Source organism: Pezoporus wallicus, unplaced genomic scaffold (genome assembly GCF_028554395.1).
Source record: "Pezoporus wallicus isolate ANWC-B61680 ecotype Strahan unplaced genomic scaffold, APGP_CSIRO_Pwel_v1 contig_8542, whole genome shotgun sequence".
NCBI lineage: Eukaryota > Metazoa > Chordata > Aves > Psittaciformes > Psittacidae > Pezoporus > Pezoporus wallicus.
In genome coordinates this window covers 3,396,524-3,410,004 of record NW_026640148.1, presented here as the reverse complement: position 1 = coordinate 3,410,004, position 13,481 = coordinate 3,396,524, and the positions used below count along the sequence as shown (strand labels likewise).

Below are 13,481 nucleotides of genomic sequence, written 5' to 3'. Positions count from 1 at the left end.
AGCAAAAAGGAAAGCAAGACCTTAAATTTTATGTGGAAATCTAAGGTTCTTTTAAAAAAACAGAAAGCTAATATGCAATGCCAGTCTTTAGAAAGATGTGTTATTCTGGAATGAGAAATGTTTTTCAAAGAAAATAACTTTTGATAATGTGTAATGAATCTGCACAGTCGTAATGTCTGTAATTAAAGAAAAACTGAAGATGTTAATACTTTTTGTCCACTGAGAGAAAAATACCATTAGGATGAAGAGCAAAAAGTGCTATTTAACTTCAAAGGAAACTCCTTTGTAGCATAAGAATTGTGTTTTGACTTTACAGTTTACAGACTTTATGTACCTAGAGTTGAGCAGAGTGAAGTATTGATGAGCAGCAGTAAGACAGTATCTTTTTTTGACATGCTTATTGGACTCTTCCCTTTTAAGTTTCAATAAGGAAGTGTAACAGACTTAGCTGACTTTACTCCTTCTGATATGGGTTTCAGTGCTGCAAACTGAATGGCAGTTACTGCTAAAGGTTGTCTTCTGTTAGGCTGAAGTTTAAAATAATCTTAAATTTTGCAGTGATCTTGCATGAATGCTCTTTATTTGGTATCTAAAATGAACTGAAATTAAATGTTTGAGTAGAATTATTTTTTGTCTAGACTGACAATGAAGAGCACGCTGAGTGATGTTCAAATACAAATTGGTTGCCTAATTTCATTGTTTGGATTTTAGCTTAACCTATTTTAGCAAAACTTGTATTACTATCACCTCTGCAAACTAAATGTGAGCAGTCTTGTCAGTACTGAGAAGCAAAAGTTACCATTGGGATCTAGTAAAAGATTCTAACACGCAATTGAAGTACTAATAAGAGATTAAAGTAAAGATCAATTTACGTATGCCTTCCCTTTCTTGAGGGAGTGAAAGCTTGAGTAAAGACGCTGTAAGGCCTCAATTGAATCAGTTTTTGAAGAATGAATGCAACTTCAAAGGGTTCAGTATTCAGCATATTTTTGCAACAGAATAACTAGTTTACTATCTGATCAAGAACAAAAAGAGGTTCCAAGTCAGCAGATCATGTTTGTATTCCTGGACTGAAAGTTTACCTTTCCCAAATTCAAATACGTTTACTCAGGCCCCACAAAACCATGAGGTTAAACTGCAAACTGCAAGGCCTATTATTTTCATGTTATATATAAGAGCTACCCTTCAGCTGTACTCCTGCTCTTTGCTCTCTGCAGCAGTGAGGGTTGGAAACTAGTGGGGAGAAAAAGTATAGTTGCAGAGATCGCCAGGAAGTGGAGTTTTAAGACATGCTGCAAATAGTTACATGTAGAACGATATCATACAGATTGGCAGTATATGTAATTCATCACTTGATACTAAGCTTTTTTTGGCCCCAAGGTTTATGTACTGGGAGAGGAGCAGGTTTATTATTTAAAAAAATAATAATTCAATAAAACTCCCAGAAACAAAGAGTCACTCATTGAAGTAGTTTTATGTAGGGTGTACTGTTTTGTAATAGAAGTAGAGGAGTTAAAGCTGTAGGATCTACAAACCACAAGGGAAATCTAAAACAGAAGGAGAATTGAGACAACTATGTGGTTTGTTTAGAAGAGAAAGTTCTAACTTGTGCTGGTGCGGTGGGGAAAGTGCATGTCTCCATGGTTCTGGAGAAGCAGCTCTTAAATCGGGTAAGCACAAGCAGAGAAATGAGGAAAACCAGCTTGAATCAAGGAAGCGGGGTGTACGCAAGGTAACACAAGAAGTAAATTTAGATGATTAAACAGTATTCTGTATGAATAGTTGCTACAGAGATACAAGTCAATTGAAAGTGGTTATCAGGTAAGAGCAGTTAAAAGACCTTTCAAAGTAGTAGCGCTAGAATTTTTTTTTGGGGGGGAGAAACAACTAAGCACAGTCTTAGCTGCAGTGCAGCGCAAATGCTAAACTTTGGTAGTGTTGTTTGTAAAATCTGGCTTCTGTAGGTTTTTAAAGATATTTTTTATTTATTCCTATTTTTTAAGCAGAATATGGCTAACGATACCCGGTAATCTGTCCTTACCTACAACATCTGTAGAATGGTGTGAAAGTTTGCTCTCAATGATCTGGGAAGTCTGTTACTTTCTGATCATTACATGCAGTTCACGTGTTGCTCATTTCATCACTTTTTTTAGTAACCACTGATGAAAACCACTGACATCAACAGCAAAAGTCATGGTACTTCTTTTTGATTAGTACATGAATTACTACCAAAATGGTGATGGTGCATAGACGAGAAAGAGAGCTGGCTCCAGCAGGAGTCGTCTTTTATTTGCTTCCTTATTCTTCATTTTGTGATTGTTGCATTTATGATTTTAAATAAAAGTAAAATTTTTTTTTGCCTTTTTTTCTAAGTTTTTTTTTTAATTTAATTTCTTTATCTGAATTGCAATAGGTTTTGGATGGATTGAATGGCTATTATCAACTTTTTAATGAATTTATGACTTGCAGGTGGCAAGTAAAATTAAAGCTTCTTAGCATCACTTTGGTTCAGATGGTTTGAAATTTGTGTGTTGAAGGCCACGTTTCTTTTCACTGGTCTTAAAAACTGTCCTCTTTCAAAGACTGATTTGGTACAAAACCATAAATGTATTGTTACATTACACTTAGTCATAGGCAGCCTAAATCAAAAGGGAGTTCTTAAATTGAAAAGATAGGAAATGCCTAAAAACTTAAAGGAAAGCTGCCTTTGAACTGCATTCATCAGCAAAAAGAACCACAGACTATCTTAAAGATGAGCCAAAAGCTTAACGTCAAAGCAGATTGTTTTGGTAAAAATTACTATTTATGATACGTCAGTAACTCTTTGCTTTCTGTTAAGGAATGACTGGATAGCATGAAAGATTGAAATTGTTTGTTCCAGAAATTAAAGCTAAGATCCTCACCCCAATTTATATTTTGGTAGCTAAAAATGCACGTCTTAATTTGGGGAAAATGTAGATAGAGTAAGAAAAAAAACATGTTTATGAAGTTTTCTGAAATAGTAACATGAAAAGATGCAGAGTTCTGAAAAAGGGGAGTTTAAAAGATAGAATCATAGAATCATAGAATTGTTAAGGTAGGAAAGGACCTTAAGATCATCTAGTTCCAACCCCCCTGCCGTGGGCAGGGACATCTCACGCTAAATCATATCACCCAAGGCCTCGTCCAACCTGGTGTTGAACACTGCCAGGGATGGAGCATTCACAACCTCCCTGGGCAACCTATTCCAGTGCCATAAATGTACATCTGCTTTTACTTTTTCTCTGGATTCTGCCAATTTTAGTGACTTAGGGTGCAGTGCTGAATAAGATTGTATGTAGTTCAATGACATCAGGCATCCAGGTGTCTGTTTATTACAGAAATATCCATGGGAATGGTGAAATTAACAAATTTATTAGCTTTGAAATACACTCATGGTAATATGTTAAAATACAGGGAATGGTTATTTGTTTGGTACATTAGGAGAGATGTTGGCCACCAACTGAAAAATACTGGCTCTGCCAGCTTTGGGTCACACTGGACAAGGGGACTTGTGTGTTACTGCTGAAGTTCTTTGCTGAAGAAATAGTGTCAAGAAGAAAACTTTTGTACAATTGTTGAAATTCATAACGGCCATTAGAAACCAGTAAAGCCACCAAAATTTGTCTGCAGATTTTTTTTAGTCATACAATTGACAACCCTTAAAATGTAAAGAGATGATTTGGAAACCCATCCTTAAAATGTAAAGAGGTGGTTTGGAAAACCATCTGGGTCAAGAAGCCTATAGTTTCTTTGTCTTGTACTAGAATTATTCTGATTTTAACAGTTACTGAATTATGAAAACCCCAAGATCCGTCAATTCTAATAATCACTCTTCTTCTGTGAAGTGATTCTAGAAGCTCATTTTAAGCTAACAGTGTAGCATAGATGAAGTGTTACCCTTCAGATCAAGCAGCTGATAGCTACACTGAGTGTAGGGTTTTTGCATTCACCTCATTTTTTCAGACATAAGGGCAGAATTCCTTAGCTGCTTTGTTGTTTCCATTCTCCCCACCCCCCTTCCAGCCTCAGCTGAGTCCTGGAATAATCACATATGCGGAGTTTTGTTTGGATATTTTTATTTTTTAAGTGGAAGAGGGCTCATGGTATCACTCAGTAACTCCTCACTTGTGGCTGCAGTAACTTGATTCTCTCTGCGATGCCTTCCTCAATCTAGGCACAGTGACTTTCACCACCTCTGATGAACTTGAGGCTGTTCTGAACTTAGATGATGAGTGATCTCCGGCAGTTGCTTGAGATCTGAAGCCAGTCCTGAAAATCCAGTTTGCTGTTCAGTGCATTTCTGAAACAGTTATTTGTAAAAAGTTATAGGAATGCAGTACAGTATTTGTAGATGTATAAAGTAGATGAAGAAAATAATAGCTCTTTTAGGCTGGTTTGTCTGGCTGTGGGGTAAGGAAGGGGACAGGACAAGCTTTTGGCCATTCAAACCCTTCTTCAGACTTCGGGAGGGTTTTGTCTGAAAACGTTTCTGCTGTCTGGAGCTGAAAAAGATACCTCCCTGCAATTCCTGTCCTGCCTCTGTCCTTAGATTGTAATGGTTACAGCACCATGCTATTGGAGGAGTGCAGAGACTTCTTAATCATCAGAGAAACTTGCAGCTGCAATCATTTTTTTGATTCAAAATTTGAAAAGGTTTTACTGTCATCCAGCTTCCTTAATCTGAACTCTTTGTGCTGCTCTTGCAGTCTCCTCGGCGTCTGTTACCTGTTAATAGCACGGGGAGTAGCCAGCAAACTCAGTTCCCTGCCTGATGATTGAGAATCTGGCAGAGAGGGCACAGCGGGAGGCAGAAGCAACTTTAAACTGGGTGCTTCAGTGGGTGTTAACAGCTTTCAACATTGTCTGAATTGCTGGGTCTACTTCGTAGAAACTGATGATGTGATCTGGAAGATATGTGACCCTTGATAATTTTGCATGTTGGCATTGCTGGCTCATTCTTAAGGAATTTGAAATAATGACATCTCTGAAAAAGAAATTAACTACTGTTTTAATAGTTCTTTTAGAGTCTTTGATTAGTCTAAATGAGTTCTTCCCTTGGTCTTACTGTCTGTCTTCATGTCCTTCCTGGAGATAGGATGACATTAGCAGTCTAGTCTCAAAATCTGTGGTTTAGGTTTTTATACACCTGGCATACATGAATAGGCTTCCCTGTCAATGTTACCTGTAAGCTCAATTTTGTCAACCTGAATGTGGAATTGTGTGCAGCTCTCTGAAAGTTTTAAGCTTAGAAGGGCTGTTCCTGTGTATCTTTCATAGGCAGTTGTGATGTGAAGTGAGCCTCAGTTGCTGTATTACTGTGGCATATTTCTAGATTTCTGCTGTGTCAGGTAGATATCTATTTCAGGCAACCAGCTCTTGGAATTCCTTTATTGATAACTTGAGAAATGTATTAATTATTTAGTGCTCCCAGTTAGAGTTAAAAAAAAAAAAACTCATAAAAATGAATTTTCCTAACTTCTCATTAGTGAGCTGAAGCATTAGTAATGTAAGTTAATAAATTGCAGAAGAAATAATTATGCACTGTATAACAAAGTTCCAGTAGCCTTGTGTGCTCTGTTTCATTATTCCATGCCAGAATAAAGTTTTTGTTCAAGCCCGAGTAGGAAGTAATATTATCAGGTTTTAATTTGGTCATGGAATGTAGTCTACATAGATGCGTGCAGAGCTTTTGCTTGCTTAATTTGAGCTTGGAAGTAACACTTATTTTGTTTGGCAGACAAGATCATAGACGAAGGACATCTAACCAAAGTGGAAGAAACAAAGCTTTTGAAAGGTTAGACTTCTGGATTCTCTGACTGTTTCTTGAAGCATGTTTTTTTTGTGTCACTTCAGTGCATGTTCTGTGTTAAACTAGCAGTTGGAGTTTTGTTGAATAATCACGTGAGAAAAAACAAAAATCGATAAAGGGGAGGTTTCTTCTTTACTGAACTTAGCTTCAAATACTACCTGTAGGGTAAAAGATTTAAAGGAAGTGATTTTTGAACACTGAGTGCATGAAATGAAAGTCTCGGTTTTAACTGAGTTCTTACCTGAACGTGCATTAAGAAAAATAATAATGATTTTCATAAATGGATTTAAATCTTTAGTGTCTGTATAAATGTCAAATGGGTTTTTGGTTTTATTTCGGACTAAATAGAAATAATGCTTGGTCTCACTTTAAGCTTTAAGTTAAAGTGTGTTTTCATTTGACTTTTTTCTAACTTACACCTTCATAACTTTAAAATAACCATTATCTCAAAAATGTGCCTTTTCCAAGTGAAATATATCTGTGCATCTCTTAACTCTTTTCTGTAAAAGAAACCCTAAGTGAAATACAAGGAGCTAATTAAAAAAGATTTATCTTGTCAAGGAAGAGTCATCCTTATCTCGCAGTGCCAAAATCAGGAATGCTGCCGTGTGCAGATCAGTATTTCCCATGTGCCTAATATTGTAGGTTGTTTGCACTTGTAGGCTGACTCCATTTCTGTAGCATTTATTAATGTCTAGACACACTAACTCATTTCTTTACCCTCTGTCCTTCTGCAAAGTGTTCCTGTATTGAGTAAATCCTGCCTTGTTAAAAGTTCTATTTTAGAGACGCTTCAGTTTATCTTCTGTCGCCTTAATGTGTGATATTGCACCTTTAATTTGTTTCTATATGTAAGCTATAGACAACGTGCCATATTTGGCAGAAGAATGCATGCTATAACTGTAACGTAACACTTGCATGCCAATTATCTTGCAAGGCGGTGAGCTATTTTTAGTGTTTGTTAATATATTCTAACTCATCAAGTAAGTATGATGTCAACACGTTTTAATATACTTCGGCATTTTGGCTATATTTATTCAACCTAGTTTTATTATGGGAAATATGGACTACTGCTGTGAAATAATATAGTACAGGAAAGAGTTTTGTGCTTATGACTCTGGTTCCAGAATAGGAAGCAAGTTTATAAATCACTTCTCTTTTTGACTTCTGCTGTTTCAAATACAGACACTGATGCATCTTTGCTCTGGTGCCTGATCTTGTTCCTTGTTTCAGGGATAGGAGGATAGGAGGGAGGGAGAAGCTGGTGTAACCAAGGGTGGGTGGGAGGGGAGTACGAGAGGGAGGTGGAGGGGGGAGAGAGAATTAAATCAGCAGTTGGAACTTGCTCTGTTCCTCCCATTTTGCACAGAGCAGGAAAGCTCGTTTCCATGTATGACCAGATATGGTAAAGTTAGTTGGATACACACAGTGCTCAGCTTGGCACTTCTGGATCGGCCACTAACATAAGCGACATGGGTGAGGCTTTTAGGATGAAATTTTCTTAATATTTTTAAAAGAATTTATTTCTTGGATTAGCGATTATTATGGTTGTAATGGCAGTCTTGTGAGCTTGATTCTTTGGTGTATGTATAATGTTTTGTGTTTTAGCATCTTCAGATATTAGTTAAAACCCTTATTCCTTAAAATAGGGAAGTGCTTTCTTTGTTTTAGCAAAGAGCCACCCTAAACATCAGGTTTTTAACTAGTCCTGTAGTTATGAGCTTTGAAGGCTGCTGAAGTCATAAGAGAGATGTTTGGAATAGCTGCCAGGTCTGAACCTCTATTATGCATTAAATGTATGGATGCTTTCCCCTACTTCTTCTCCAGCGATTTCGGTTCCATTAGGGTAGAAAGTTTGGCTCTCAGTGAGGTGCTTGGTTTGTATTTGCCACCATCTGCTTCATGTACAAGTGGATGTTACTCTGGCACAGAGAAATAGAAAAAATTTCCTGTTAGGTGAAAGATTTATCTTCTTACTAACCTCTGTGATTTGTCGTCTTGCTCATTTCCCTGTGCAGGTGCACAGGTCATCTTCAGTTTCCACTTTTCTCATTTTGGGGATGTTCAGTTTGTTCTCTTGTTACTTGAAAAAATAATTAACACAAGCTTTCTCATTACTCCTGTTTTTACATCTTTCCATGTACTAATTCTGCTGGTATAACACACTTGATTTATTTATTGCTGTGTATCTTTCTTCCTGTGTCCTAGTACTTTTTTGTTGCATCTACAGTATCTGTCTGCATGTGAAGAAATTATTCGTGTTCATTGTGCTTTTCTGAATGTATGGTAAAAGTCTGTAAACTGGGAAAGTTGTAATGATGCCTTTTTATGTCTATATCTGTGTATCTCTGCCTGGAATTTGAGACTCTCTTAATCCTTGGGTGGGCAGTGATGCTGTCAAACTAAGGCTCTGAGGTGTCAGCGAAGAAAGACTTCATTCTGTGTAACCTCAGCTGCACGTTGGTGACATGGTTCCTTGCTGACAGACTTACTGGGTTTGCCCACACGAGCGATGGTGTGCCTTCTCTGAGTCAGGGATAATTTTGTATGGGAAAGGATGCACTGGTATAATTAAATCCCCTCTCCTTTTGAAAATGTCTGGTCTCAGTTAAAAATCTAGAACTGGTTAAGTGAACACAAACCAAAACCAACTGTGTGGCTTCACTAAACTGCATGTAATAATGTGGTGAATTGTGTATTAACAACTATTTCATGGAGGTAGTTTTTGGTGGAAAGGACAAAGAATGCGTTCTCTTAATAAAATTAAAACTGAAAATTCTGTCTAGAAATTAGTGTATTTAGTCTTCTGTGATTCCCTACTGGTTCATGCTACAATTTCTTTTAACAGTACGGTATATACAAGAGTTTTTGCTATTATTTTATTTATCAAAAATACTGAAGCACAGCTTTGTTCTTAACGCCAGTTTCTTTCTGACCTCTTACAGTATCTGCATTGTTCTAGGAGTTTTTTTCTTATTTGTTCCCTGAGTGAATCAGCTTTTGCACAGAGTTCCAGCTGGCAAGAATACAGCCTTGACAAAATTTTCAAGCTGTGCATGAGGCAGTTGCATCCCCTGTTAGATGCTAGGCTAGATTAAGGACTTCAGTGATGCTGAATCCATTTTAGCCCAGACTTACAAAGAAATAAGCAACCACCAGGTTTTTAAGTGTTTCTTCAACAAAGTTGGTTTTTTTTTTTGTCATTTAACAGTGCTTAGATAGATATAGAGAAGAAATTACAATAATTACAATTAAGAGACTGAACAAAGGTTTTACTGATTGCAGTTGATTTTTCTTGTCTCTTGCAGAGAATCAAGCAAGAGTAAAAGAATCTGATTTGTCAGACACTCTTAGTCCAAGCAAGGAAAAAAGCAGTGACGACACTACAGGTAAGTATTTAACTGAGGTTCTTGTAATGTCTAACTTGTTTTAAGGAAATAACTTATTCACAAGCATTTTCTAAAAGAGCAGAGAAGGTATATTATGCAGAGCCAGATACAAGCTTAGAGCAGCATTATCTATTTTGCAAGTTCCTAATCAACTGTTGTAAAGTGAGAAGAATATAGAAGCTTCTCTTTGCTTGAAGAATGCGTATATGAAAACCATCTGCAGTCTACCTGCTCTCTGAAAGGTGTGGGGTTTGGTTTATTTTTAGATGCCCAAATGGATGACCAAGATCTAAATGAACCTATTGCCAAAGTAGCTCTTCTGAAAGGTAAACAAATCTGTATTTGTAACTCTAGATGCAGAATCTATGTGTGTGTATATAGATATATATTTGTCTACCTGGCTTTTATCAAATATGTATTGAAGTAGAGCACTGAGATTCAAATGTTTTAATCATCGCAGTATGGAAGAGTTGCATTTAATATCAATAATGATTCCTTTGGGTGTTGTGATATAAAAGCATACTTCTGAATGTTAGTATAGAAATAACTTACACATAAATCTGGTTTCTGCACTCAGCAACACTGTTTTAGGAACATACATGAATAACCTAAGGGAGAGTTGAGAAATAGTTTCAGCATGCACTTATGTTAGGGCACCTAGCTGTGTGGAGGAGTGATTCTCCCATCACTGACATGTTTTAAGCATTACCAAATTTTATAACATTTACGTTTTCTTCCATCACTGTCACAAATGTTTCTGTTGTTTTGCACCTGATGGGTTACAAAGAAAATCTAAAATCTTTTTCTGGTTAACACAATCAAGATTTGAATTTCCTGTTGTAACTGTATTTAGAATGATGATTGAATCTTAGCTTTGAGCTTCATAGCTATAAAATTAAATCTATTACTGCTCTTTGCACTGAAGGCATATACTGCAAACTGGATGAGCAACCTAATATTTACATATGGATTAGCTGAAAAAAATTGTGAGATATTAATTAGTTGTTGCGTTTAGCATACTGAAAATTAGTTTTATGCTTTTTGTACAATTAGACATCTGAAAAGATCTGTAAAACAATTCTTACATTTGTATCACAAGTAAGAAGAATTTCACAGTTCTTCATGGTTCAGAAAGACATTAAACCACAATGAAACTTGAGACCTGTAAAAGATTGGTTTTTCAGTAATTGTTTAAATTTTGTCTAATTTTACGAAAGAAAGACTTCCAAAAATTGCATCTATTATATATGTTTCTAAACAGCAAACTAAAAATGAGTTTGCTATTTTCCAGTGGATATCAGTTCAGTAGTTTAGTAAAGCAGGTTAAAAAAGGAGTGTTTGAGATACTGAGCGTGTTCCATTTGGGTTTTGCTCCCATCTGCAATTAATAAGAAGTATATACAGTGACTTCCGATGCTGGAAGGTAAAATCTGGTAATATTGTTTGTAGTGATTATGAAAAATTTCAGTTGAAAAGCATGTAAGTATCAAAATAGGATACACATTAAGGAGTTTGTTTCCTGTGAGCACTGTTACGTGCGCTGAATTGACAGCCAGAACATCCCTTTGTACATGAACAGTACCACAGAGAAACTGAATTCAGCTCGTGTCAAAATTCAATTCTGATTTTTATAGTTTTAATACAGGCTCCTAATTTGCTGGATTTCTGTTAACTTCTACGGTTGCATTAAAAGTTAGCCCAAGGACCCCTCAGGCTGAAACCCACTAATTCCTGAATTCTCCTTATATGCAATGAAGTCTTCTTAACTTAGGTCAGAAGGGTTTGTTTAACAGCCCAACACCAAGATAAGGCTGCTGTGAGCATGCTGCTTTCTGTGTTAGAACAGTCTCATGTCCTGGCAAGGAGCAGGCACAACTATACTTTTTCTGTTCAGGGTATATTAAGATGACAGGGAGGGTTAACTGAACTTAGAAGGACTAAAATCATGGAAGCAGTCTTTTGCTAATGTGGATATTTTCATTGCTTCATCTGTCTTTATTTACTCAGTTAAAGATTTAAACCATAACCATTACTGAACTTTTAAGTGAATTAGTAGAAAAATACCTATTTACAGAGACCACTCTGCTATTGAACTGCATATTGCAATTAACTAAAATAATTAGAATAACTCTTTTTCTCTTGAGGCTATTTGTGGGCATCCCTATTTTGTTCTCAAGAAACCATGAAAACATATCTGTATAATGAATCATTTGCCCTCGTAATTTTTATGAAGGGGCCTATAAACCTGTAGTTCTGTTTGAGGTTTTGTCAGAAGGCTACTTCACATGCCTGACTTTGCCCTAAAAAGGATTGTGTTTGCCAAAGAGAGACTTTCAAGTGGATAACAAATCAACTGCAGTCTAATAATTAAGGAAGAGTGAGAACATTTCTGATCTGGCAGGCGTCTGGAATGCGGAAATGGCTGCTGGAAAAGGCAGCATTCCTTTTTGTTTTGCAAATTCCAACAGTTAAACAAATTAAAGGAATAAGAAAACGATGAGAGTTTCAATTGCTGTAGTTTGCTCCAAGTATATCAATAAACTTTGAGTGCATTCAAACTTTCTACAAGTCACAATCTGGCAAAGAGAAGGGGAAAAGCTGTCACAGATTAGTACATCTGCCTTTCTGTTTTTTTTCCTTCCCATGAGATAAATGACTATTAGCCATTAAGAACAGTTCCCTGGATACTTCTATTTAGACAGGCTGTGACTGCTTATTATTGCAAAGTTACAAACAGGTAAATGTTAAACAGATGGAAAGCAGTAAATGTCATTGGAAGGTTCATCATCTTGTTTTTATCAACTGCCTTATATTTTCATAGTAACTACAAGACTGATTCATGGAATGTACTAAGTGTTTTCAGTTGAGGGTTTGCTGAATAATGGTAGTTTACATGAGAAACTTTGGAAATCAGCAATGGGCTACTGATTCAGAATGTTAGGGAACCATTATTTTATGTTGCAGTAGCCAGGTACTTTATTTGAAATATATGATGCAGTTTAGTTTATGTGGATTGTACAACACTGAAGAAAACTCAGGGTTTTAATTGTTTAGCTGAATTCACCTGAGTCAGTTTTTTACCCTGTTGTAATTAATGGTAGAATTCCTTAGACTTTTCTGAGAACAGTTAGTCTAGTGCTGAGTAGTTCTGGAAATTGTTCAAGTACTGTTTCTTTTTAATTGCAGCTTTTACATTGGTTCTCCAACAAGGTTTTTGTGATGTGAATTTGCTTGTAGACAGAGCTAATTCTAAGCCTGGTGATATTTAGTAGTTTTATTATTTATAAATAGAGCTATCCTACTCATTAAGGAATTTTTCTCAAAACTAGAGTTAGCACAAAAATGATGTTTGCTTTCAATTAAAAGACATTAAATTTTCAGTTTGGGTAAGACTGAAAGGCTGATACTTTCTCATTCTCATATTTCTTGGCTTTGGATTTAGAACCGTGTCAGGCATGTGGAAATTCCCCTATTGCATTTGAGTAGAAAAGAATTTTTACCTTGATTGTGCCTTTGCTAAACTGATCATTTTGTCCCGTAAGTTGGTTTCCTCATGTCCTCTGAAGCAGTATTATCTTTTATGATGGTTGCTTTCATCGAGTGGAAAAGACTGTCTACCAGAAAGTTCATTTAGGGTGTCCATTGTTGGATTTGGGACACTGCTTCTTTATAAGACATGATTTGAGCATAATTTGTCAACTTCCTCATCCATTTCTTCTGAACAGTCTCATTAAGGAGGGTTGAAAGTCTGATTGTCCAAAGTCTTTATCCATGAGAAACTAAGAACAAAACACGTTCAGAAAAGAGAACTTTGGATTTGGAACTCTAATAAACCTTAAAAGAAAGTACATGAATGTAATATGTAGTTCTCATTGTTCTTTCTGCTTTCATAATTTTGTTCTGAAAACATCTAAAAGTGCCTGTGTGCCCTCACCCCTGCTCAATCCCAGCAATTCATTAGTGTGAGAACAGGAAAAACAAAACCTCTTTTCTTACCAGGGTACAGTACGTATAATGTAGCATGATTGGATAAACATTTTAATGAATAAAACAGCAAAAAGAAAAGTTATAGTTACTTTAATGGTGGTGCATATAGTCAATATGGATGTCAAAAACATGTTGATGACCCAAACTATAGCTTGTATTTAATTAATTTTTCTTATTAGTGAAAGGTGCAGACAACTGATATAGTTTATCTTTTGGGGGGTTATTCTGAGCAACGTGCCTCTATCTCAAATCCGTGGGGTCTATAGTGGTAGATG

The 13,481-nt window shown here is 36.3% G+C and overlaps 1 protein-coding gene across 45 annotated transcripts in view; it reads left to right on the top strand.

Annotated features, from left to right (window-relative positions):
* Window positions 1–13,481, top strand: part of SLMAP (sarcolemma associated protein) — a 93,393-nt gene that overhangs the window by 51,876 nt on the left and 28,036 nt on the right. For 33 of the 45 annotated variants that reach the window (XM_057417585.1, XM_057417628.1, XM_057417614.1 and 30 more), the window contains 3 exons: window positions 5,759–5,815; window positions 9,139–9,219; window positions 9,486–9,545. In XM_057417585.1, the coding sequence (XP_057273568.1) occupies window positions 5,759–5,815; window positions 9,139–9,219; window positions 9,486–9,545 (198 nt within the window). Of the gene's footprint in view, window positions 1–5,758; window positions 5,816–7,178; window positions 7,307–9,138; window positions 9,220–9,485; window positions 9,546–13,481 lie in introns of those variants that run through there. The other 12 variants (XM_057417623.1, XM_057417612.1, XM_057417616.1 and 9 more) reach the window with 4 other exon arrangements.